Source organism: Schistocerca piceifrons, chromosome 3, assembly GCF_021461385.2.
Source record: "Schistocerca piceifrons isolate TAMUIC-IGC-003096 chromosome 3, iqSchPice1.1, whole genome shotgun sequence".
NCBI classification, from domain to species: domain Eukaryota; kingdom Metazoa; phylum Arthropoda; class Insecta; order Orthoptera; family Acrididae; genus Schistocerca; species Schistocerca piceifrons.
The window spans coordinates 807,081,736-807,109,046 of NC_060140.1; the positions used below are offsets into that span (position 1 = coordinate 807,081,736).

General features: G+C 42.9%; 1 protein-coding gene across 1 annotated transcript in view; it reads right to left on the reverse strand.

Annotated features, from left to right (window-relative positions):
* The window catches only part of LOC124789430 (golgin subfamily A member 7), a 96,405-nt gene that overhangs the window by 21,644 nt on the left and 47,450 nt on the right, over positions 1-27,311 (reverse strand). The window contains exon 3 of the mRNA XM_047256774.1: positions 5,139-5,291. Within this exon, the coding sequence (XP_047112730.1) occupies positions 5,139-5,291 (153 nt within the window). The remainder of the gene's footprint in view (positions 1-5,138; positions 5,292-27,311) is intronic.

A 27,311-nucleotide genomic window follows, 5' to 3' on the forward strand; every position in this document is an offset into this window, starting at 1 on the left:
TGAAAGAAAGGATATTGCAGAGACATGGCTTAGCCACAGCCTGGGGGATGTTTCCAGAATGAGATTTTCACTCTGCAGCGGAGTATGCGCTGATATGAAACTTCCTGGCAGATTAAAACTGTGTGCCCGACCGAGACTCGAACTCGGGACCTTTGCCTTTCGCGGGCAAGTGCTCTACCAACTGAGCTACTGAAGCACGACTCACGCCCGGTACTCACAGCTTTACTTCTGCCAGTACCTCGTCTCCTACCTTCCAAACTTTACAGAAGCTCTCCTGCGCACACTCCGCTGCAGAGTGAAAATCTCATTCTGGAAACATCCCCCAGGCTGTGGCTAAGCCATGTCTCTGCAATATCCTTTCTTTCAGGAGTGCTAGTTCTGCAAGGTTTACAGAAGCTCTCCTGCGCACACTCCGCTGCAGAGTGAAAATCTCATTCTGGAAACATCCCCCAGGCTGTGGCTAAGCCATGTCTCTGCAATATCCTTTCTTTCAGGAGTGCTAGTTCTGCAAGGTTCGCAGGAGAGCTTCTGTAAAGTTTGGAAGGTAGGAGATGAGGTACTGGCAGAAGTAAAGCTGTGAGTACCGGGCGTGAGTCGTGCTTCGGTAGCTCAGTTGGTAGAGCACTTGCCCGCGAAAGGCAAAGGTCCCGAGTTCGAGTCTCGGTCGGGCACACAGTTTTAATCTGCCAGGAAGTTTCATATCAGCGCACACTCCGCTGCAGAGTGAAAATCTCATTCTGGAAACATCCCCCAGGCTGTGGCTAAGCCATGTCTCTGCAATATCCTTTCTTTCAGGAGTGCTAGTTCTGCAAGGTTCGCAGGAGAGCTTCTGTAAAGTTTGGAAGGTAGGAGACGAGGTACTGGCAGAAGTAAAGCTGTGAGTACCGGGCGTGAGTCGTGCTTCGGTAGCTCAGTTGGTAGAGCACTTGCCCGCGAAAGGCAAAGGTCCCGAGTTCGAGTCTCGGTCGGGCACACAGTTTTAATCTGCCAGGAAGTTTCATATCAGCGCACACTCCGCTGCAGAGTGAAAATCTCATTCTGGAGAGCAGGTATTTATTTATTAGATAACAAACAATAATGAAATAATAAAATAATGAATAATGTTAGGGTCTTAATGGTTAGGGAGCCTGTCTACGGAGTAGGGATATTTTTTGAGAATGCACTCCACTAGCTAACGAGTAGGAAAGGTAAGTAAAATAATGGAGCTGACAGACATGATTGATTAATGAAAGGATGACTGTATACAAATAAATGTAGTGTAACTATATTGAGGACCTAAATTTTGAACTAGGTAACATTGAGTACTGTGTATGTTGCGCAATTCATGAAACAGCAGCTTGGAATGAGAGCTTAACAGAAAGAGCAATATTTTGGTGAGGTACAAGTCATATAATGTTGCATCATAGAATCCATAGGATATCTGGAAACTTCTATATGTATTCTGAGTGGTAATACTGGAAGAAAGGAATGTAATTTTGCTGATTAACTTATAAATGTGGTGCTAAACTGATGTGAATATTCTGACAGGTCAACTATTTGGTAACATTTTGTGATTTAGTGAGGATTTAATTTCCTTGTTGAATGAGAGTAGTGCTCAGAGCTGAGTAAAGAAGTAGGGCAATGATTTGGTACAACTTCCATCCCCTTAATTTTGAGTTGAATAGCAATTAAGTTACATGATGGCATCTATTCTTTTTTCATAACATAATCATTAGTAAATCTATGCTACTGCACATCTTAAGTTTTTACTAGAGGTAATGTACATATTTTAGACAATAAGGTGGTATTTTGCAAATGGGAAAGAAACAAAAATCTTTCAAGTTTAACCAGTTTCAGACAGTTATGACTTAGAGTAATGCTTTGTAGTGTAATGTGCACTTGATTTTCCAACTTTTACTAGTCCCTACCTTTTGTACTATGGTCAATTTTAGTGCTAATTATTGCAATGTTCTGAGAACCTTGTAAGGTATCTATTTATGAAGTAATGACTATCATTTTTAGTATGAAACAGTTTTTCTTCAACTTAGTTAGAATTAAAAGAAAATGTACTAAAGTAGGTATTTTGTCTGAATTTTTCGTGTACTGTGGCAGTGGAGAACCACCTCCTAGGAAACTGATAGCAGTGCATTTCCTTACTAACTGCCACTTGGACCTGTTGAAGGCATGAACAGCTTGGTGAGAAAGTGTGTTAAAGCTCATTAAAGGTCTGAAAAATACTAAACATTGAACAAGTGAAATTTTCTGTCTAAAAATGAACTGCAACGCACAGTGTAATTTAACTTTTTGCTACCCGTGAGGATTAATTTTTTTAAGCAAGATAGGATTTGTATAAAATGAGATGTATCTTTGAATGTAATCCTTGTTTACCCAAAAAGGACATCACTTAAGATGAAGATAAATAATTATTTTTGTTAAAAGTATAACTTGTGGATATTTTGTGACAGTGTACAATACATTGTATGTAAATATTTTGTATGGCGATTTTCATATGGCCAGTACATGTAAGTATAAATTGAAAAAACATATGTACAGTAGTTCGGGTAAGAATTCTTACGTAATTTTTTTGTGTGTAGATTGTTAAACCCACTACTTGGGGTCATTTGTGGTCACTGAATTGCCCAGTTAGCTATGTGCAATATCTGTCTGTTCAATCCAATGAGGGGGTGATGTTATGAAGCAAGATGGGATATTCTTTACTTTCCCCTCTTGTTTTTCCATCTGCCTCCTTGAAATTAATTTTTTCACTTTTAACAAATTACCATTGACATACATGAGTACAACCTGCATTTTCATAAAAGAGAAAGGTTAGCCCTCAGTTTCAAAGGATATAACACAAGATCTAATTTTGTGCTTAGTTTTAGGTATGTAATTGATTTTCTAATTTATTTCGACTATTCCTAGTTAGTATCTTTTGTTATAAGGTACAATCAGTAATTGTTCTGTAACTTCAATTCTATTGTTGATGTATAAACAAATATAAATTACGTACTAATTATGAACATTTGGAGGAACAACTGATAGTATTCTTAAAGGATCTATTTGGCACTATTCGAAAACATGTCAGCAAAGCCAGCCCTTAATTAATTCCAAAGTAATTAACAGTTTTGTCAAAAGTATTGTTTGCATAATGATATCTGTTAATTTCATAATTTAAACAAATAATTCGGCCTAATTCTTGTAGTACAAGAAACTGTTCAAAAGACGCAACTTTTTTATGTATGCAGTTAATTTAATGAGTTAAGTTTTAACTGCAATTTCTGTAAATTAAACATTGAATAATGTGTAGTTTCAGTTCCTTTATTGAGCTGATATATAGAGGCCCAGTTTTTGGTCACGAGACAGTCAATCGACAGCCGAGTTTCAGACGCAGAACCTGTATTGGTTAGATCAAGAACAATGCATCCACTTAACTGTGGAATAAGCGTTACACAAATAGGCTGTGTGTTAAAGCAATAACAGTGTCTGTTCAATCTATCTGAAAGAGTGTGAAATGTGTGGTTAGGTTTTTACTGCTCATAGATGTTCAACAGTGAACTATTGTAGCTGTATGTGGATGTTTGCCTCCAACCTATTAATAAGGCTTATCGAAAGTTAAACAATAGCCTACTGGCCATATAACTGTGTAATATTGGGGGGGAGGGGTGTTGTGAACAATGAAAGTACAGAACTGTGAAACACAACTGTGCACTTGTTGGCTAAATCATTTACAGTTGTCATACTGCATTTTCACCCCTTATTTTTTCAGCAAATATCACAATGCAATACATCGACACTGAGCAACATCCAGGACAGCTATTTGTTGTAGAATCTTAAAGCATATATCAAACAGAATGATTTCTTCCACGCCAACTACCATGGATTCCAATAATTTTTCTATCGACACCCCAAAAGCCATAGATCATAGCAGGTAGGTTAACATAGCATTTGTCAACTTCAAAAAAAGCATCTTATTCAGAACCGCAACTACATTTACTATAAAAATTCAATAAAGTAAATTTATGAATGAACTCAGGATTTCTTGTTAATGAGGATGCAACAAATTATCTCAGGTGGAGAGTCACAACAGGTATAGAAATAACATCAGGCATGCACCAGGGTAGTGTGTTAGGATCCTTGATTTTCATTTTGTATATTAACCATCTTGCAGACAATACTAACTATAACTTCAGAACTTTTGCTGATGATGGAGTCATTTATAATGAAGATCTGTCACAAAAAAAGTGCTTAAATATTAAGTCAGACCTTGATGACATTCCAAAATGGTGTAAAGATCAGCTATTTTCATTGAATGTACAGAAATTTGAAATTATGCACCTCACAAGATGAACAATAGTAGTATCCTATGACTGCAATATCAATGATTCAAAAAAAGAATCAGTCAACTCACACAAATACATTTGTGTAACAATTTGTAGAGATACGAAATTGAATGATCACATTAGATAAGACATAGGTAAGACAGACTGCAGACTTTGATTCATTGGCAGAATACTGAAAAAACATGCTCAATCTATAAAGAAGACCATTAACTGTGTTCCATCTCAGAATATTACTCAAGTGTGTGGAACTCATACTAAATAGGATTAACAGGGGATGTTGAATGTATACAAAGAAGGCATCATGAATGGTTATGGGTTAGAGTGACAGGACAGCATAATGAAAATGTTGAAGAACCTAAACTGCAGACTGCTGAAGAAATACAAATTATCCTGTGAAAGCTTGCTTACAAAATTTCAAGAACCAGTATCAAATGAAAAATCTAACTATATTATTCAACCTCCTACATATCATTTCTGTAAGGATCAGGGAGACAAAGTTAGACTAATTACAGCACAAACAGCCACATTTATGCAGTCATTCTTCCAGAATGCGATTGGAATGGGAAAATAGCCTAACGTGATACTGTGTTAAGTACCCTCTATCACACACCTCACAGTAGTTTCCAGAGTATGTATTTATTTGCAGAAAGGAATGTATCTAACATGAGGAATCAGATCTTAATTTCACGGAGCTGTCACAAAGTCCAAAAGCATGTAGTTACAATGTACAATAAATGTCATGTCGGTCATTTTTATATTGTACTCATGACAAAGAAGCTGACAGTAAATACATTCTAAAGAAGTAGATTTTTCTTTTACCTTTTCATAATGTGTTTCTGTGCAAATGTAAATAAGGTACGCTGTAAGACAAGCCATGCACCCTTTACAATATGTACTGCATCCAGCTTTCTCAGCTTCAGCATATATGGCATTCAACTGATTAACCGTGTATTCAAATGCCTGTCGATCAATCTGCAACAGTAAACAGTCATACAAATTAAAACATTATCTGTCTGTACTGCTGAAGAGGCAAAAACACGAATTTTAACAACAATAATTGGTAGCATTCAATCGTTTTCTGTCATGCACAGAGATAATGTCATAGCTGAAAATACTTAAGGCTAACTACCCAATTTGACCAATAGCAAACTATAGAAATAGCCCAGCCTATAAGACACCTAGACTGCTAGAGCAAATTCTTAAAAAACTGTGTCTATGAGATCAAATATTCGGTGCATAATACTATGACTCCGATAAATGAAATTACAGAAAAACCATCTTTCTCTCTTCCTATTTGGTTTCACTAGACATTAAGAATTCATGTATCAATGTCCTAGATAAAGAAACAATTGAGATAATCAGAGGAACTTCCTTAAATATAGTCAGGTTTCAAAGACAAGAGACCACTGAATTCATGTACTTTTACAGCTGGTTAAGAATTTTAAATATTTCACTTTCAATCATGTTTTATATTTAGGTAATAGTGTCTAGCATTTCAGGGACTTTAACATTTTTATCAGTGATCCAAAAGATAAAATTTTAAAGTCTGACAAAACCATTTTGGGTTGTTGTTGTTGTGGTCTTCAGTCCTGAGACTGGTTTGATGCAGCTCTCCATGCTACTCTATCCTGTGCAAGCTTCTTCATCTCCCAGTACCTACTGCAACCTACATCCTTCTGAATCTGCTTAGTGTATTCATCTCTTGGTCTCCCTCTACGATTTGTACCCTCCATGCTGCCCTCCAATGCTAAATTTGTGAGACCTTGATGCCTCAAAACATGTCCTACCAACCGATCCCTTCTTCTAGTCAAACTCCACAAACTTCTCTTCTCCCCAATCCTATTCAATACCTCCTCATTAGTTACGTGATCTACCCACCTTATCTTCAGCATTCTTCTGTAGCACCACATTTCGAAAGCTTCTATTCTCTTCTTGTCCAAACTGGTTATCGTCCATGTTTCACTTCCATACATGGCTACACTCCATACAAATACTTTCAGAAACGACTTCCTGACACTTAAATCTACATTCGATGTTAACAAATTTCTCTTCTTCAGAAACGATTTCCTTGCCATTGCCAGTCTACATTTTATATCCTCTCTACTTTGACCACCATCAGTTATTTTACTCCCCAAATAGCAAAACTCCTTTATTACTTTAAGTGTCTCATTTCTTAATCTAATTCCCTCAGCATCACCCGATTTAATTTGACTACATTCCATTATCCTCGTTTTGCTTTTGTTGATGTTCATCTTATATCCTCCTTTCAAGACACTGTCCATTCCGTTCAACTGCTCTTCCAAGTCCTTTGCTGTCTCTGACAGAATTACAATGTCATCGGCGAACCTCAAAGTTTTTATTTCTTCTCCATGGATTTTAATACCTACTCCAAATTTTTCTTTTGTTTCCTTTACTGCTTGCTCAATATACAGATTGAATAACATCGGGGAGAGGCTACAACCCTGTCTCACTCCTTTCCCAACCACTGCTTCCCTTTCATGCCCCTCGACTCTTATAACTGCCATCTGATTTCTGTACAAATTGTAAATAGCCTTTCGCTCCCTGTATTTTATACCTGCCACCTTCAGAATTTGAAAGAGAGTATTCCAGTTAACGTTGTCAAAAGCTTTCTCTAAGTCTACAAATGCTAGAAACGTAGGTTTGCCTTTTCTTAATCTTTCTTCTAAGATAAGTTGTAAGGTTAGTATTGCCTCACGTGTTCCAACATTTCTACGGAATCCAAACTGATCTTCCCCGAGGTCCGTTTCTACCAGTTTTCCCATTCGTCTGTAAAGAATTCGCGTTAGTATTTTGCAGCTGTGACTTATTAAACTGATAGTTCGGTAATTTTCACATCTGTCAACACCTGCTTTCTTTGGGATTGGAATAATTATATTCTTCTTGAAGTCTGAGGGTATTTCACCTGTCTCATACATCTTGCTCACCAGATGGTAGAGTTTTGTCATTACTGGCTCTCCCAAGGCCGTCAGTAGTTCTAATGGAATGTTGTCTACACCCGGGGCCTTGTTTCGACTCAGGTCTTTCAGTGCTCTGTCAAACTCTTCACGCAGTATCTTATCTCCCATTTCGTCTTCATCTACATCCTCTTCCATTTCCATAATATTGTCCTCAAGTACATCGCCCTTGTATAAACCCTCTATATACTTCTTCCACCTTTCTGCCTTCCCTTCTTTGCTTAGAACTGGGTTTCCATCTGAGCTCTTGATATTCATACAAGTGGTTCTCTTCTCTCCAAAGGTCTCTTTAATTTTCCTGTAGGCAGTATCTATCTTACCCCTAGCGAGACAAGCCTCTACATCCTTACATTTGTCCTCTAGCCATCCCTGCTTAGCCATTTTGCACTTCCTGTCGATCTCATTTTTGAGACGTTTGTATTCCTTTTTGCCTGCTTCATTTACTGCATTTTTATATTTTCTCCTTTCATCAATTAAATTCAATATTTCTTCTGTTACCCAAGGATTTCTATTAGCCCTCGCCTTTTTACCTACTTGATCCTCTGCTGTCTTCACTACTTCATCCCTCAAAGCTACCCATTCTTCTTCTACTGTATTTCTTTCTCCCATTCCTGTCAATTATTCCCTTATGCTCTCCCTGAAACTCTGTACAATCTCTGGTTCTTTCAGTTTATCCAGGTCCCATCTCCTTAAATTCCCACCTTTTTGCAGTTTCTTCAGTTTTAATCTACAGGTCATAACCAATAGATTGTGGTCAGAGTCCACATCTGCCCCCGGAAATGTCTTACAATTTAAAACCTGGTTCCTAAATCTCTGTCTTACCATTATATAATCTATCTGATACCTACTAGTATCTCCAGGATTCTTCCAGGTATACAACCTTCTTTTATGATTCTTGAACCAAGTGTTAGCTATGATTAAGTTATGCTCTGTGCAAAATTCTACAAGGCGGCTTCCTCTTTCATTTCTTCCCCCCCAATCCGTATTCACCTACTATGTTTCCTTCTCTCCCTTTTCCTACTGACGAATTCCAGTCACCCATGACTATTAAATTTTCGTCTCCCTTCACTACCTGAATAATTTCTTTTATCTCGTCATCATACATTTCATCTATTTCTTCATCATCTGCAGAGCTAGTTGGCATATAAACTTGTACTACTGTAGTAGGCATGGGCTTTGTGTCTATCTTGGCCACAATAATGCGTTCACTATGCTGTTTGTAGTAGCTAACCCGCACTCCTATTTTTTATTCATTATTAAACCTACTCCTGCATTACCCCTATTTGATTTTGTATTTATAACCCTGTAATCACCTGACCAAAAGTCTTGTTCCTCCTGCCACCGAACTTCACTAATTCCCACATTTTGGGTAAAGTGTTTATTATAAACATTATGCAGACAATACAATATTGTTTGTTGATGATACTGATGACAATACAGAAGAAATAATGAAAAGTTTAATGATGCCCACCGAAAAATTGAGTTCATTAGCTCAGCAGGAAATCAACAGCAATTTACACTGCCTCGATTTGTAAATTAAAAGGTAGGGCAATAATCACAAATTTAATGTTTACTGAAACCTGACAACAGCTGACACCGTTATTCTCAATGATTCATGCCATCCAGTGTTATGAAGAGGCTGCTTTTTGTAGTTTAGTGGACAGGACAGTCATTGTGCCAATGAGAAGAAATGATAGAGAGACAGAACTAATCATTAAGAAGATAGCAGTCAACAATGGTTCCAAAGTATATACTGTTAATAAATAACTGTGCAAGAGTAATAAGAATAGGAAGAATAAACAAAATAAAAAATGACAATGGTCCCTATGCCATACTACGGCGCAGTCTTGCAAAAGATTGAGAACATTTCTAAACCTAACAATGTCCAAACAGCATTCCAGAAGAATGATCTAGCGAGGTATAACCTGAAGTATGATTTTGTGAAAAGATACATAAGTAGTAAACATTGGGAATTTATAAATAAAACGCACATCTAGCAACAAAAAGTATGCTGGAAAGACAGGAACAAAAGGAACACAAAGAATGATGGTTGGTTGGTTGGTTGTTTTAAAGGAGGGGAGGAAAAGGACCAAACTGTGACGTCATCGGTCCCTTGTTCACGGTAAAATAATTACCCATAGGGCAAGAAGAAAAAGAGACGTACAGCACATTAACAGGAGAATGGAAGAGCCAGAAGAGCGACAGGACAACCAACACTACTATGGGTGAAACAGGAAAAGAAAACACCAGAGGAGCAAGAAACAGGTAGAAGGGATAAAAACAAGAAAGCAGATGACCGTGGCTGGCCAACCACAAGAATAAAAAGGAAAAGCCAGCCACTCTGCGACACATTAAAACATCCAGCCTAAAAGCATTAAAATGGAGACCACAAAGGAACTAAATTAGTTGATGAGGTGTTGTCAGCTAAAAATAATGGCAACGAGTCCGGTAACTGATGAGTCCGTCGCAGGGCAGACAAAGAGGGACAGCTCAACAAGATATGGGCCACTGTCAGCCGGGCGCCACACTGACACTGAGGTGGGTCATCATGGCACAGGAGGTAGCCGTGTGTCACCCAAGCGTGGCCAATGCAGAGCAGACAATGAACCACACTGTCTCTGCGAGAGGCCCGCATGGAGGTCTTCCACACATTCATAGTCTCCTTCATAGCACGAAGCTTGTTGTGTGTTCTGAGATTACGCCATTCTGTCTCCCAAAGCCGCAAAACATTGTGCTGTAGAACTGAATGTAGGTTGGTTGCAGAGAAGCTTATCTCCATAAGCGGGTTCCGCATAGCCTGTTTGGCCACCCTGTCAGCAAGTTCATTGCCTGGGGTTCCAACGTGACCTGGGGTCCTGACATACACCACTGAACGACTGGACCATTCCAGGGCACAGATGGACTCCTGGATGGTTGCTACCAAAGGATGATGAGGGTAGCACTGGTCAATAGCTTTTAGGTTGCTCAAGGAGTCAGTACACAGAAGAAACAACTCCCCAGGGCATGAACAGATGTGCTCAAGAGCATGAGATACAGCCACCAGCTCAGCAGTGAAAACACTGCAGCCATCAGGCAAGGAATGCTGTTCAATATGTCCTCCATGGACATATGCAAAGCTGACGTGATCATCAGCCATTGAACCTCAGGTGTAAACCACTTCCAGGTGTAAACCACTTCATGGCCTCAGTACATGCCAAGCAATGAGAGGAAATGGCAGCGGAGAGCTGTAGGTTTAACTGAGTCCTTACGGCCATGTGAAAGGTCCAGGCGAAGCCGCGGCCTAGGTGTACACCATGGAGGTGCATGTGAATGAACGTCAAGTATAGGTGGTAAAGGCAAGGACTGCAGAAAGAAGGGATCGGACACGAAATCCAATTGGAAGCCCTGACCTGGGCCGCCGAAGTGGGAGATGAACCGCCATGGGTGAGAAAAGGAGACGGTAATTTGGATGCGCAGTAGAACTATGAACATGTACAACATGACAGCGGAGGTGAAAGTTTCCCAGTTCGCCTTGTTTACAGTCCATCTGGGCAGGCATACATGGGCCTGATGCCGAGGCAGTGACAGGAAGATGGGGAAATGGTCACTACCACATAGGTCGTCATGTGCTCTCCAGTGGATAGGTGGGAAAAGTCCTGGGCTGGAAATCGATAAATCAATGGCTGAGTAACTATCATGAGCCACACTGAAATGTGTGGCGCCCACAGTATTTAAGAGGTGGAGGTCCAACTGAGACAGTAAAGTTTCGACATCTCTGCCTCGGCCAGCGAGCATGGTGCCACCTCACAAGGGGTTATGGGCATTAAAATCCCCCAGATGTAGGAAAGATTTAGAGAGTTTATCAATCAGTGCATTCAGGGTACTGCACCATCTGGAGGAAGATATACATTGCAAACAGTTATTTCCTGTGTAGTCCGCATTCTGACAGGCACAGGTTCACTACATACTGAGTTCAGGATATAAACGCCACCTCCACCTGACACTATTATATTCGCAACAATTCTTGTAATATCCCCTGTAGCCGCAAAAGTAGCGGTTCCTGTTGCCGGGAACCAGGTTTCCTGGAGGGCAATGAAGAAAGCAGGTGTAAAGCTTAACAGTTGCCGTAGCTCAGCCAGGTGATGGGAAAAACCACCACAATTCCACTGGAGGATGACGTGATCTTGAGACTGGGAAGGCATGAAACACTCAATGAGGCAGTCTACACCTCAGGGTCATCTGCTGCCACAGACTTATTTCCCAAATAGGCTATATCCATTGTGTCTGAGTGTCTGACGAGACCTAGGTCCTCAGCGGATGCCAGAATCTTCATCTCATCCTCAGATGCACAGCTTGTAGGCAGCAGTGGTGTGGGTGCCACTGTAATTCCCTTGGTCTTGGGGGGTCTTCTTTCTGGATTTCTCTCGCTAATCCTTGGATTTCTCTGGCTGGGAGGGCTTCACTGATTCAGTCTCCAGGACCGAGACTAAGCGTGAAGCCCTATGACCAGCTTCTTTTGGGCTGTTCAGCCATTGGCGGGTGTCATGTTTCCCACTAGTAGAAACCCGGGAAGGGAGTGACCCAAAGGACCCCCTTCCAAGGGAGAGGAGCCGAACAAGACTTATGCTTATCCGGCACAGGGGATTGGTATCCCCGATGGTTAGGGGCATGCTGCTCCTGAAGTAGGTAGTGCTGGAGCAACAGGGAGGGAATTGCCGCTCACCATCAAGGTGGGAGGTGTAGTCATCCAGGTCTGAGAGGTGACTGGGATTGGCGGAGCTGATGGGGCTAGAACTGTTGTAAGATGATGTCATACATACAGGATGTAGGCATTCAAATTCCCTCTTACCCTATTCAAATTCCCTCTTACCCTCGGTGTAGGTCAGTCAGTCCAGGGTATTGTACTTCATGATTTTCCTTTCTTTCTGTGGAATCCTGCAGTCAGGTGAGCAAGGCAAATGGTGTTCTCCGCAGTTGACACAGATGGGAGGCAGGGCACATGGAGTATAGGGATGTGATGGGTGTCCGCAATCTCGACATGTGACACTGGGAGTACAGCGGGAAGACAAGGCTAAACTTCCAGTACTTAAAGCACTGCATGGGGGAGGGGCGTATGGTTAAACATCACAGCGGTAAACCATCACCTTAACCTTTTCAGGCAATGAATCACCCTTGAAGGCCAAGATGAAGGCACCGGTAGCAAGCCTGTTGTCTTTGGGTCCCCTGTAAATGCACCAGATGAAATGAACACCCCACCGTTCTAAATTGGCCTGGAGCTTATCGACAGACTGCAAGAGGAGATCGTGATGCAAAATGATCCCCTGGACCATGTTGAGGCTTTTATGGGGAGTGACAGAAACAGGAATATCACAAATGAGTAACATTCGGGATTGGGCTGGGGATGCTGTCTGAATCAAGACCGCACTGTTTCACATCTTGGACAGCGCTGTCACTTCTCCAGACTTATCCTCAAGGTGTTCAACAAAAAACTGAGACTTCGTAGGTAGAAAGGAGTCCCCATCAATTCTGCTACAAACAGAAAACGCAGACGAATATCGCTCTCTCTGTTCTGTAGCCCTATGTTCCTCCCATGGTGTAACGTGACAGGGAAACGATTTAGGGTCATACCTGTCAGCACTGTATTCAATCTGTCATTTCTTAGAGACTGCTGGTGCTGTACAGTCACCAGAAAGAGATAACTTAGTCTGCTTCATTGCGGGTCATCCGCCCTGATGCCACCCACTCTGATCAGGGGCTCTCCCCTTGGGCGCCACCCAGCCACAGCAAAGGCCAACTGGCATGATGGCTGTTGCTGGGAGTCCTGATGCCCCAGGAAGACAGGCATCTACTCCTTGGCATACGTGAGGAGTTTACATCTCAGGCATCAGAGTGTGATCTGTGTTGTCAGGGGGCTACCACCAAATGGGTACATGATGGCCCCACCACAATGGACTGGCTACCATGCTGGATACTGGGCGCAGAGAAGTCCAATATTGTCATGGGGGCGAAAGAGGACAGGAGACAATGTAAGAAGATGATATACCCCGGAAAGTGTCCTCGCCCAATAGTTGAATTGCAGGTGGAGATGCAAAGCCATGACGAGATTCAGGTGATCGAATCTAAGGGCACTATGAATAACTCGTGCACCACGTAAGGTGTCCGTCCCCATATGGCCCGCACTTCTGTAGAAGTTTGAGTTCAGGTCCTATTCTATGGTTTGACCTGCCACTTTCATAGGGCTGAAAAGTGTGAGAGTCCTTTTAGTCACCTCTTACGATAGGCAGGAATACCTCATGCCTATTCCAACACCCAGACCCGCAGAGGGAGAAGAAAGACGCATTCAGACTAACTATGACAAATCAATTGTTACAAATCATCCCCTTAAGGGGATGGAAAGTGACTTAGAAATCCTGCACATAGAAAAGAAAGGATGTAAACTAGACTTCCTGGAAGAATTGGAGATAACCATTCATGAAAAGGAACACATTAATATTCTTAACGTGCTGTGAACAACAACAGAATGAGAGTCTTAATGGCTTTTTTATTATCATCTTAAAGCAGATGCATAATTATAAATTTGCCATACTTCTTCAAAGTAGCAGATAGAGGCTGAGGATCATAAACATCCAAGTAGCCAAGGAAAAGTAGGTGACCAGTGGAATATCATTAAGGTTGATCTAATAGCTGTATTTACACAGTAATACCACGGATGTGTCAGTTCACAGCAACTTACAGACCTCTGGAGAAACATCAACTCAACACACTTTGAGCCCACAGCAGATTAGCAGGACACGGCCTCGTGCTGTGTGAGATGGGACAACTACCGACAGGAGTCAATGATTTTAATGTAAGATGAATAACCACAGTCTAATGCATTTTTTCTATTTCATTTTATGAACATCACAAATGTGCTGATATACGTAACCTCATGATCTAAATTTCACAACCTGATGAGGAAACGCGTTGTTGAGCAGTATGTAGGACAAAAAAAGCAGTTAAATGCTACCAATTATTACTGTTAAAACATGACAAGTGTTACCTCACATCCTTAAATTTGGTAATATTCAACACAAAATTGGTTTTATGATATATGTTGTGGAAAATATTCCCATTTTTCCCTCCAAATGGTGCCTGAAGGACAACATTTTCAATAAAAACAACTTTTGACATTCACACAAAAAAAACAGGCATGCAGTTATGGATTAAACATTTGTGTCTACATCTATACCACAAAACTAACTTATGGCGTGTGCAGCTGGGTACTTCAGGAACAACTATCATTTACCCCACCTTCCACATGCCAGTCACAAACAGATCATGAAAATTACGACTGTTGATAAACCTCCATATGAGCAGTCATTTATCCTATTTTCTCACTGCGGTCATTTCATGAGAGATATGTGGTATCATGTAACATACCTAATTGTTCTAGCACCAGACACACTCAGAATTGCAACAGTCAATTTCTCTTCTTGTGTCTGCCATTGGAGTTTGCTGATCATCTCTGTAATGCTCTCGTGCTTACTTAATGGCTCAATAAGAAAACATGTTGCCTTTTATTGGATCTCCTCTGTCTCTTCTTTTAATCCAATCTGGTATGGTTCCCTTGCTAGTCAGCAATATTCAACAATTGTTTTTCAAGTTGCTTGTATGCTGCTTTCTTTGTGGATGAATTCCTTGTGATTCTTCCAACAAATCTCAGTTTGGCATCTGCTTTTCCTACTTTTAGTTTTAGGTGGTCATTATACAACACTTCCATTTGTTCCTTTAAGTTAATCCATGGAATCTTATGACTTAACTTTTCAGTGATCTTTGATTAAATTTGTTTCTATTCAGTCAACAGCCAGTCCCTGCACCAATTATGGATCCTCTTCGTGTTGTCCTGTGTTCCACCATTATCATCTTGCACTGTAGCCTTCCTACTATAGGTGCAAATAAAGAGCAGTGTGAGGAATGATAAGAGAAAGTGGGTGGATGAGCAAACCCTGAGAGCAGAGAGAGCTGCAGCAAGGGGTGAACTGTACCGCATCACTAGAATGTTGTCCACAACAGGTTTCAACAAGAACAGACCTGCAAAACCAAGGAGGGTCGACTGTTGACGACAGAAGAAGATCAACTTAGAAGCTGGAAAGAACATTTTTCTAAAGTCTTAAACAAAGAGCAACCTGAAGAGAGGGAGAGGCAATGGAATTTTCCAGATGCCAGTGACAGAATCAATGTAAACACACCGAATAAGACTGAAATTGAAATAGCTCTCAAACAGATAAAGAATGGGGAGGCTTCAGGAATGGATAATATTGCACCTGAGGTGCTAAAAGCAGGCATTGACACCACCGTAAATCTACTGCATCCATTGTTTGAGAAGATATGGTCAGAACAGAAAACACCAAAGGATTGGAAAGAAGGACTGATTATTAAGTTGCCAAAGAAAGGGGATACTACCAACTGTAATAACTGGTGAGGCATCACCCTCCTATCTGTAGCAAGTAAAGTACTCTGTAGATTGATGCTAAATTGTATCAAGGACCCAGTCGAGGCATGACTGAGAAAAGAGCAAGCTGGGTTTAGAGAGCACAAAAGTTGTGTCGATCTCATCAACACACTGTGTATAATACTTGAGCAGAGTGCAGAATGGCAGGACACACTCTACCTTACATGTATTGATTTTGAAAAAGCATTTGACTCTCTTAATAGGACAGTTATGTGGCATACCTTGGAAGAATACGGAATAACATCAAAGATAATAAATATTATTAAAGCCATGTACGATGGATATGAGTGTAGGGTGCTACACAATGGGAAACTTACTGAATCTATCCAAACAAATGTTGGGGTGAGACAGGGATGTATTCTGTCACCTACCTTGTTCTTGTTGGTACTGGACAGCATAATGAAAAGAGCTGTTGATGGTAGGAGAAGAGGTATTCAGTGGGGAAAGCACGGCAGGTTTGAAGACCTTGACTTTGCTGACAATATCTGTCTGCTCTCGCAAAGATTGCATGACATGGAAGAAAAGTTGGAAAGACTGAAAGTGGAAGCAGAAATTGCAGGACTTCAAATAAATGTTCAGAAAACTAAGGAAATGAGAAGGCGATCTGAAAAACAAGCGAAGCTCACAGTGTATGGAAAGGAATTGGAACAAGTAGACTCCTTTGTATATCTAGGAAGTACCATCTGTAAAGCTGGAGGGGCCGAGGAGGGTGTAAACAGTCAGATACAGAAGGCAAATGGAGCCTTTGTACAACTGTACCCTGTCTGGCGTAATAAGAACATCTCGAGATGAACCAAGCTGCACTTGTTCAATAGCAACGTAAAGTCAGTGATCCTGTATAGTTGCGAAACATGGAAGGTAACAAACATGATTGTAAACCAGCTGCAAGTCTTCATAAACCGGTGTCTTTGGCAAAATATAAATGTGAGGTGGCCAGATGTTATATCAAATGACGAATTGTGGGATATGACCAACCAGTGACCAATCTGTGAACAAATAAAGGAAATAAAATGGAGGTGGACTGGTCACACAATACCCAAACAACAAGGAGCTGTTGATAACGCGGTACTGGATTGGAACCCACAAGGAATACACAGACGTGACCACCCGAAAAAGACATGGAAAAGAGGAAAAGAATGGTGGAAGATGAAGCTCTGAAAGCTGGTAAAACATGGAGTGAAGTAAAATGTTTGGCTGCCAACAGAACCAGATAGAAGATCTTTACTGCTGCCCTATGATCCAACAGGAAAGAAGTCAAGTAACTCAAGTCATAGCACACTAGTTACATTAAAAGACATTTTTTAACGCAACTGGTGTGCTAATTCTTCAGACTGGAATTGTTGTTATTCTATTCTGTCCCCAACCCCCCCACCCCAGTGCAATTGGGCTACTACTCTGCACCACATATACTTGCTTCACACAGTCAAAGAGAAAGACTGGACATGAAGAAAGCTCAAAGTTGTAAGATTCCTTCACACAGTGAAAGTAGAATTATGTTCTACTACAATTTCAAAGAACAATTTGAAATATTTACTGAAAAGTATGAAAGAAATATCAGCATTCGATATTGCGATTTCAACATTGATATATCAGGGAAAAAAGTATCATGTATGTGTGTGTCTACATATATTTTGGAAAACATCGATTTTTATCGACAGCCCTGCTGGTGACCTGAAGAAAAAAATTTAGAGAAAACATATTCATGGATTAATGTGCATGTTTGCATAGCCATCTTCCACAGCAGCTGATACAGTCAATTAATGGTTTTTCGTCTTCTTTAGTTCCTTCCAATTAAAAAGTATGTCACATCATGAGAAGCATTTGTTTTATTTATAAAGCAGCTCCTATTGGAATATGGATAAGCACTCCCATAGCAATGGCAAGACTGCCTACTGAGACGCTATTACTAAAAGCAGTTGCCTGACCTGATGTAGGTGGGGAGGGGATAGGTAAGGATGCAAGGAGAGGGTAGCAGGAAAGAGGTGGCACAACACCAGGAAAAGAGTATAGAAGGTACAGCAAAAAGATACATAGCAAGAGGGAGACGGGGGAAACTGAGGGAGAAAAAGGGAAGGGCAGGAGAAGGCAGTGGATGATCTGTACAGAGGAGGAGTGGTGTGGACCGAAGAGAGTAGCAGAAAAGCAATGTGAGGCAGCAGTAACAGGTTAGTGAAGGTTTAGGCCAGGGGGACAAGAGTCTAGGGTATGTTGGACAGACAATTCCCTTTTGCATAGTTTAGAGAAACCTGGGATGGATGAGAGATGCCAAATGGCTCCTATAATGAAGCAGTTGTTCAAGTCATTTCTGTTGTTGTGTGCAGCTTGTTCGGCAAATGGATGGTCAAGTTTGCCACAGTTTTGCATTGGTCATTCATGTGAGTAGACAGCTGATTACTTTTCAAACAAATTTCGGGCCTGCAGCCGGTCGTCGTCCAATACTTCACACGATATTTCAACTGGGCACCTGCCAGTCATCTTCAGGTGAGCCGTCACAGACTGGCGAAAACGTCCTCCGTTCCGCAATATATAGTGTACTGTAAGTATTCTGAGCATGTGTCGAAAACTTGATAGTTGAACCACACTGCCTGCCGGCAGCACCCTCACTGGTGGAATAACGGAACTCAATCGCCCTCAGCGTTGCTGTTTGCCACAACAGAGTGCGTAGACGACCGTGGCAAACAGCGAGGGCGCTGCCGGCGGGCAGTGTGGTTCAACTATCAAGTTTTCGACGCATGCGCAGAATACTTACAGTATGCTATATATTGCGGAATGGAGGACGTTTTCGCCAGTCTGCAACGGCTCACCTGATGATGACTGGCAGGTGCCCAGTTGAAATATCATGCGAAGTATTGAACGACGACCGGCTGCAAGCCCGAAATTTGTTTGAACAGTCAATTCGCCGGGAAAATTTTAAAATTCACAGCTGATTACTTGCCATGCCCACACTGAACCTGTACAGTTAGTCGGTTGGTTTAAAGAGGGGGGGGGAGACAAACTGCGAGGTCATCCGTCCCTTGTTCCCAGTAGAACAACTACCCGAGGCAAAGAAGAAAACAAAGAAGATGTACGGCACAATAACAGGAGAAAGGAAGAACCAGAATAATGGCAGCAGGACAACAAACACTATAATAGGCAAAACAGGAAAAGAAAACCACAACAGAGAGATGCAAGAAACAGGGAGAAGAGATTAAAAACAAGAAAGCAGATTACCATGGCTGGCCGACAATAAGAATAAAAAAGGAGAAGCCAGTCACTCTGCAACACATTAAAACCTCCACCCTAAAAGCCATAGGGTGGAGGACACAGATCAAATGATTAAACCCTCACAAATAAAACATAAAACTAAATCTGCTGTTGAGGCATTGTCTCCCAACACCAAAGGTAGGGTGCTCGGAAAGTTAAGTCCACCACAGAGCAGCTAAAAGTGGGCAGTCCAGCAAGAGGTGGACGACTGTCACTTGGGAGCCACAGTGAGACTGAGTTGAGTCCTCGCGACAGAGGAGGTAACTGTGTGTGAGCCGCGTATGGCCAATAACACCAAGTTTGTTGTGCATACTGTTATCCCACTGTCTCCCAAAGCCGAAAAACCTCGCAGCATAAGACAGAACGCAGGTCAGTTTCGGAGATGCCTATCTCAAGGAGCGGTTTCCGCATAGCCTGTCAGCAAGTTCACTGCCTGGAATTCCGATGTGTCGTGTGTTCCACACAAACACCACCGAATGACTGGACTGTTCCAGGGCAGAGATGGACTTCTGGATGTTCACTACCAGAGGATGGCGAGGGTAGCACTGGTCGATAGCTCGTAAGCTGCTCATGGAGTCAGAACAGAGAAGAAACGACTCACCAGAACAGCAATGGATGTACTGAAGTGTATGAGACATGGCCACAAGCTCTGCAGTGAGTACACTGCAGCTAGCAGGAAAGGAATGCTGTTCAATATAGCCTCTGTGGACATAGGCAAAGGCATCATTACCATCAGCGATCGAGACGTTCATGTAAACAACTTCAAAGCTCCAGAACATATCAAGAATCAAGAGGAAGCGACAGCAGAGAGTGGTAGGGTTAACATAAACCACGCAAAAGGTCCAGACCAACCTTCAGACGAGGTGTACACCATGGAGGTGTAAAGGGCAGGACTCCAGTTCAGAGAGAAGGGATTGCACGCGAACCGCAATAGTGAGCCCTGACCTGTGCCGAAAGTGGGGTAGCCAAGTCAATCGGGTGTCGAAAACCAGTCCTAAGAAGTGATACGTCTCAACTACAGTGAGTGGATCGTCATTAAGATAAAGTTCAGGGTCCAGATGAATGGCACGACACCGACACAAGTGTTTGACGTACTACGCTTCATGGCGTGTCATCCGCCATGATGTAACCTACTCCGACCAGGGTCCCTCCCCACGGGCACCACCCAGCTGCATCAAAGGCCACCTGGCAGGATGGCCATTGCCGGCAGTCCCGATGCCCCAGGGTGACGGGCATCTACTACTTGGCATACGTGGGGAGTTAATGGTGCATGCATCAGCGGAGCAATCCCTGTGTTTGTCAGGGGGCTCCAACCAACAGGGTACATGGCGGCCCCACCACAACGGACTAGCTACCAAAGTGGATATGAGATGCAAAGAAGTCCATGGTCATTGTCGCCACAGAAAGTGACATAGTGCATGGTGGAAAATGCACCCAGGAAGGAGTCCTCATCAAAGAGATGGAGAATGGGTGGGACTGCAATGCGACGACGAAAAAGTGAGGTAAAGATCTGAATGCGTGATGAACACAATGCACCACGTAAGGCGCACTTCCCCAATTGGCTCGCTCTTCAGGAAAATTTTGAAAAATGGAGGTCAAACTCTACAGGGGACCATCACATAAAGGACAAAATGTGTGAGACTCCTTTTAGTTGCCTCTTATGACACGCAGGAATACTTCAGGCCTATTCTAACCCTCAGACCCGCAGGAGGGGGTGAGGGAGATTTGATGTGTATCCGTATATCTGCACCTGGAGTCATGAAAGGGGATGGGGACCTAGTGTCTGCCTCTCTAGCCAAACAGACAGCTCGTTCATTCCCTGGAATGCCCACATTACTTTGCACCCAGAGAAAGACAACTGAGCAGGTGGCAGGGCTAAGGGCAGACAGAAGGCTATGGATAGCAGAGACCAAAGGGTGACGAGCATAGCATTGGTCTATAGCCTGCAGGCTGCTCACTGAGCCAATACATATTAAAACACTGTGAACAGAGGCTTGAGTACCAAACTGAAGGGTCCTGTTAATGGCTGGCAGCTCTGCTGTGAACACACTACATGATCCCAGCAGTAAATGGTTTTCCATGCCCAGTAGGAGATGTGAAAGCATGTCCCGCCTTATAGCACCCAGCAACTGTTCAAGGATGGAATGTACAATATGCTGAAATATCATAGGGGCAACAGAGGCCTCAGGACCCTGGAATAGGTCAGTCCTAATCCATAGTCGAGGCACCATCCAAGGGGGGTGCAGGAGGAAGTACATGGGGTACATTCCAGAGGGTGGAAGGAGCTGCTGGGCCATAAACTGATGATCTTAATCTAGTGTGGACAAAACCACAGCATGGTAAATATGGAGAAGAGTAACACTGTCTGCACCCCAATATGTGTGGGCCAGTAGTAGGAGCGCATTAAGCTTTCACATGCAGGTACTCTTCAGGTGACAAATATGGGGCAGCAATGTCAGCTTTTCATCAAAAAGAAGGCCCAAGAAATTGGATTGTGCTACAACATCTAGGTCCTGGTTGCCTAAATAAAGTTCTGAATAGGTTTGTACTGTGGGTTGGTGGCAAAAATGCATAACTTGCATTTCTGAGAGAGAAGACTGGAAGCCATTGGAAAGGGCTCCTGCAGAGGCCTGTTGGATGATGCCTTGGAGTTGGTATTTACCAGATGCGACCGACTGGGATTTGTGATGCAAACATCACTGATACAACACTGGGGTAACCAGAGGCCCAACAGAGGATACAAACTCATTGATGGCAATGAAGAAGAGTGTGACACTTAAAAAAACACAGACCCTGTGGGATACCATTCTCCTGGATCCAAGGGACCTGAGTGAAGTGCCAACTCTAACCCGGAAGAGTCCATGGGATCAAAATTCATGGATAAAATTTGGAAGGGGGTCGCAAAAGCTCCAGACATGGAGGGTAACTAAAATGTGACAGCACCAAGCCGTGTTGTATGCCTTATGTAGGTCAAAAAAGACCACAAAACGGTATCGGCATTAAGAAAAAGACTGTTGGATTGCTGTTTCCAATTTGAGTAAATGGTCAGCTGTAGATGGTCCTTACCAGAAGCCACACTGACATGGGAACAAAAGGCTCTGGTATTCGAGTGCCCAATATAATCTGAAGCTACTCATCCTCTCGAGGGGTTTACAAAGTATGTTGGTCACGCTAATCAGTCAGTAGGTGTCGAGAGATGTTGGGTTCTTCCTGGGATTAAGTAAGGAGACAATTATGCTGTCTTATCTGTGAAGGAAGGCACCCATGAGCCAAATGTGGTTGAAGACCCTGAATAGATGTTTCCTCTGGGTAATCTCCTTCTGTTGGACCACCTGATTATGGATGGAACCTGGGCCTGGGGCCATGTGAAGAGTTAAGAACCCGCAAGAATTCCCATTCAGTGAAGGGTTCATTATAGGCTTCAGTGAGCTGGGGATTGAAACAGAGGGGGGTGCTTCATATCGTCATTTCTGTCGTCGCAAAGTGTGCTGCGAGGTGCTCTGCATGGACCGATGGATCAGTACACAGAGCACCCTATAGGATAAGACCCTGGATAGTTCATTGTTGATGGCAGCCTGGAAGGCTACAAAGCTTGGACCAAACCCGAGACGAACAGGCATACATCCTTGGGGAGGAAACATAGCACTCCCTTTTGCTCTGCTTAATAAGGTAGTGAACCATAACATGGAGATACTCAAAAGCAATAAGGTTGGTCTGTGAAAGATGTCATTTAAATCGCTGCAGTGCCCATTGCCAGTCCTGGATAGCAACTGTTACATCCTTTGGGCACCATGGTACTGGTCGACAGCAAGGGGGACCTGTGGATAGAGGGATAGCAGTGCCAGCGGCATGGAGACAAGTGGTAGAGACGTCTTGCATCAATGCAATCCAAGAGAGAGGTGTCTAAGGGCATAGAGGATGTATATAAAGGCCAACTAGCTCTGCAGACTGCGCAACAGGGAGGAGGAACTGTCTGCCTAGCAGCAGCAGCAGCAGCAGCAGCAGCAGCAGGGGAACGATAGAATCACCAGAACGTGGCCATTGTCACAATAATCATCAAGGGGTGTAGTGAAGCCATGAGAGCAGGGGAGGAGATCGTGAGATCGATAGCAGAAAAGGTTCTATGAGCAGCACTGAAATGGATAGGAGAATCATTGTTGAAGAGACACAAATCAAAGTCTGTAAAAAATTGGTCAATTAGAAGACCCCTACTCACTGAAGTGGTGCTCCCCCCACAGGCAGTGGTGTGCATCAAAGCGCCCAAGGAGGAGATATGGAGTTGGAAGTTGCTGTATTAAGGTAGGCAGACACTGCAAATGGTGATTGCTGGGGTCATTCACACTCATACTGCTATTGCTTCCAGGTGGAAGGCAGATCCAATCACTAATGAGATCGGTGTGAAGCAAAATGCAGACCCCTCCAAATGTTATCTCAGGGCCAGCACAGTTCTGACAGAACACCCAATAACCACGAAACATAGGAGAGTGGTCATCGCAAAAGTGTGCTTCTTGAGGAGCAAGACAGAATGCAAATTAAGAGGAAACAAACCGTTGTATTTCTGACAAGAGATGGTTATACCTGTTGCAATTACACACTATTATCATGTGGCAAGAGTCCAGGTTAGATGTAAAAAAAGCCGAGGGGAGGTCATGTCACTGGGCCAATGGTCATCACCAAAGAGGCTGGGATGATATCCATAAAAATTGGGACTGATTCAAACTGAAAAAGAGGGGGCGTGGAGAAGGAGGAGGAGGAGGAGGAGGAGGAGGAGTGGTTCCTTGAGGGGAAGGGATGGGAGCCACCGGGGAATGGGGAGGAGGAAAGGAAAGGGGCAGGATGGGGGTAAGGAGGATTGGAGAGGAGGGCAAGGCTTAAAAGAGGCAAAGGTAGACAAGAGGTTCATATGGCTTCCGGGCCTCGAAGTAGCTGAGACTGAAGGATCTTTATTTCCTGGATTCATTTTTTCTTTGTATCCACTGGACACACTGGTGAGTGGGGAGAAGGTAGACCAGAGCAGTTTACACAGTTAGGCAGTGGGGTGCAAGGGTTCCGCAAATGAAGAAGATGGTCCAGTCAACACAGAAGGGAGTGGCATTGCTTTGTGACAACAATTGGCCGAACTTGGGGCAACAGAAGCAACATGTGATGTGGGATGAATGGTTGACACTGCATCTGTATACCATCACCTTGGCCTCCTTGGAGAAGGTATCTCTCAAAGGCCAGAATGAAAGTGACAGTGTCTACAAGACCATCCTTAGGGCCCCTTTAGACATGCTGGACAAAATGAATGCCACATCATTCCAGATTATACCCAAGTTCATCTTTGTACTGGAGAAGAAGGTCCCTACAGAAAATTACACCCTGGGTGACACTGAAAGACTTGTGAGGATTGATATTCACTGGGATGTCTCCTAAGCCGACTGGCTGGCAGAAGTTGTCTTTATAAGGAGGGAGCCAGATCTCATCTTCATCAAACCTGTCCTCACTGTGTTCCACAAAGGGAGAGGGCAGAAGGGAGAGGTTGGTTGGATTAAAAGAGGGGGTAAGAGACCAAACTAAGAGGTCATCAGCCCCTTGTTCCGAATAAAACCACACCACAAGTGTGACAATAAAATGAACAAGACTTGTAACGCCGGAAATGCATATCCTCCTATTTCCATCTATTGTACTAATTTGTTTTCCTTATTTTTGTTACCTGAATATATGACATTTCTGTGTCTTTACATATTGTAATTGTTTTACTATTTGTATATATATATTTATGCATTTATGTCGATCTATAAATGGTTTGTTTCGTAAATATTATTTGTATTTTTACGCTGGGTCTTGCCTAGGGAAACCTGCTATCGAACGATTACATCGATAGGTCGTGTGAAGACTCAAAGTGTGTAGGATCTTTGGTAGTGTGAACTCTGCCGTGTGGAGCGCGGGCAGAGCTGTTGGAGTCTGGCTGGAGTAGGTGTGTTGTGTGATGCTCCCGCGAGTTGCCGCGCTTTCGGGGTTTAGCAGCATGTAATTGCGCTCGACTCGCGATGATAGTTTCTGACATGGTGTCGCGGACGGGAAGCATTAGCTGGCGCACATCAACAGCCCGTTTCGCCTGGTGACCGTGTCGAGAAGAAGGCGCGCCAACATCCAGCTTCTGCAACAGCGACGGCCGACAATGAGTGACTGTCGCCACCTCCTCGATCGACGGCTTCAAACCTTCAATCAACCAACAAGGAAGACTAAAAGCACGTAAAGTTTCAGAACTGTATGGCAGACCTCAGCTTTTCAAATTGTTCCATTTGCCTCGCAAAATTACAGCAACTTAGCATGAACCTTTGTTGCTCATTGTCCCAATTGCATTGCCAAGCAGGGTCCCTTCCTTTTCCGAAATGAACCCGAGTGTCGTTGAAATTCAAACGCCAGCATAATTCCATTTCACTGCTTTAATTTCAAAGTTCAATTTAAATATTCATAGCTGGCTACAATAGTTAGATTACACAAGCACAAATTAAGAGTGCGAGTTTTGTTACCGTATTTTAGCTACCTGTGACTGCAGCTCAGCTTGGTACGTACTAAATTTTACTATTGTTAATTGTTCAGAATCGTTTAATTCAAGTTCAAAGTTAAATCTCTTCTTTCTAAATTGCGTAGATTCAAGTAGCTTTAGAAATGATTGTTGAGGTAGTCCAAGACTAACTGTATTTTGATGTGCTTCAGAAAGAAAGCTCACTATTAACTTCAGTCACTAAATTAACTTTCGATTTTCCGGTTTTATTAATTCTTTTGCTAAATTAAGTGTAGCGAAATTTATTACTTCTGACAAACTTTCAGTTTTCACACTACACGTGTCAACCTTCAGTTGCCACGCTTCTAGTGCTAATTATATGTATAATAACCTTTCTTTTTCAGTTATTATAGTAATTGTCCATAGGACTGGCGACCGTAATATCCCCCAAAACTCAAATATCTAATTACCGCTAGTTGATTGTTAACGTAACGGCCGCACATTTACTTTATTAACTTTATCCCTATTTCAAAATTAATTTCCACCAGTTTCACTTGCATTTTTCCTTTCATTTAGATGTAACCCTTTCCTCCCTCTTTACCGACAGGTTAACTTCGGTGACGATTGCTTTTCCAAAATTCCCATTAGGTACACACGGTTTCATTTTTCACTGTCATTAAGGTCGATAAGTGAGGGGGAGGTTACAGACTGACAACTCACAAAGGAATGAAAGGAAAAAATCACATCAACAATGAAGGGCAACGAACATGTGAATGGACAAGAAGGGGCCAAGAAAACCACAGAATTGCAAGAAACGGGATGAAAAGAATAAAACAACAAAGCAGATTACCATGGCTGGCTGACCATGAGAATAAAAAAGGAGAAACCAGCCACTCTGCATCACATTATAACCTCCACCCTAGATGCACTAGGGTGGAGGACACAGATGCGCAAAGGACATGCACTAAAACTTAGATCAAATGATAAAAACCCACCCTCACAAATAAAACATAAAACTAAATCAGCCGATGAGGCGTTGTCAGATAAAATTAGCGGCAACGAGTCTGGTAACTCAAGATTTCGTTGCTGGGCAGTCAAAGTGGGACAGTGCACCAGAATATGGGCCACTGTCAACCGGGCGCTGTGTTGTCACTCAGGCGGGTCTTTACGGTGCAGGAGGTTACCGTGGGTTGCCCAAGCATGGCCAATGTGTAGCCAGCAGAGGACAACTGATTCCCTGCGAGAGGCCCACATGGAAGTCTTCCACACATTCATAGTCTCCTTAATGACATGCAGTTTGCTGTGTGTACTATTATGCCATTTCGTCTCCAAAAGCTGAAAAACCCTACAGTGTAAGTCAGAATGCAGGTCAGGTTCAGAAATGCCAATCTCCAGAAGCAGCTTCCGCGTAGCCTGTTTGGCCAGCTTGCCAGCAAGATCGTTGCCTGGGATTCCAACTTGTCCTGGGGTCCACACAAACATCACTGAACGACCAGAGTGGTCCAGGGCATAGATGGACTCCTGGATTGACACTACCAAAGGATGGCGAGGGTAGCACTGGTTGATAGCTTGTGGGCTGCTCAAGGAGTCAGTACACAGAAGAAACGATTCCCCGGGGCATGGACAGATATACTTAAGTGCACGATAGATGGCCACCAGCTCTGCAGTGAATACCCTGCAGCCATCAGGCAAGGAATGCTGTTCAAAATGGCCTCTGTGGGCGTAGGCGAAGCCAACATGATTGTCAGCCATCGAGCCGTCGATGTAAACCACTTCACTTCAGAGCCCCGGAACACGTCAAGAATCAAGAG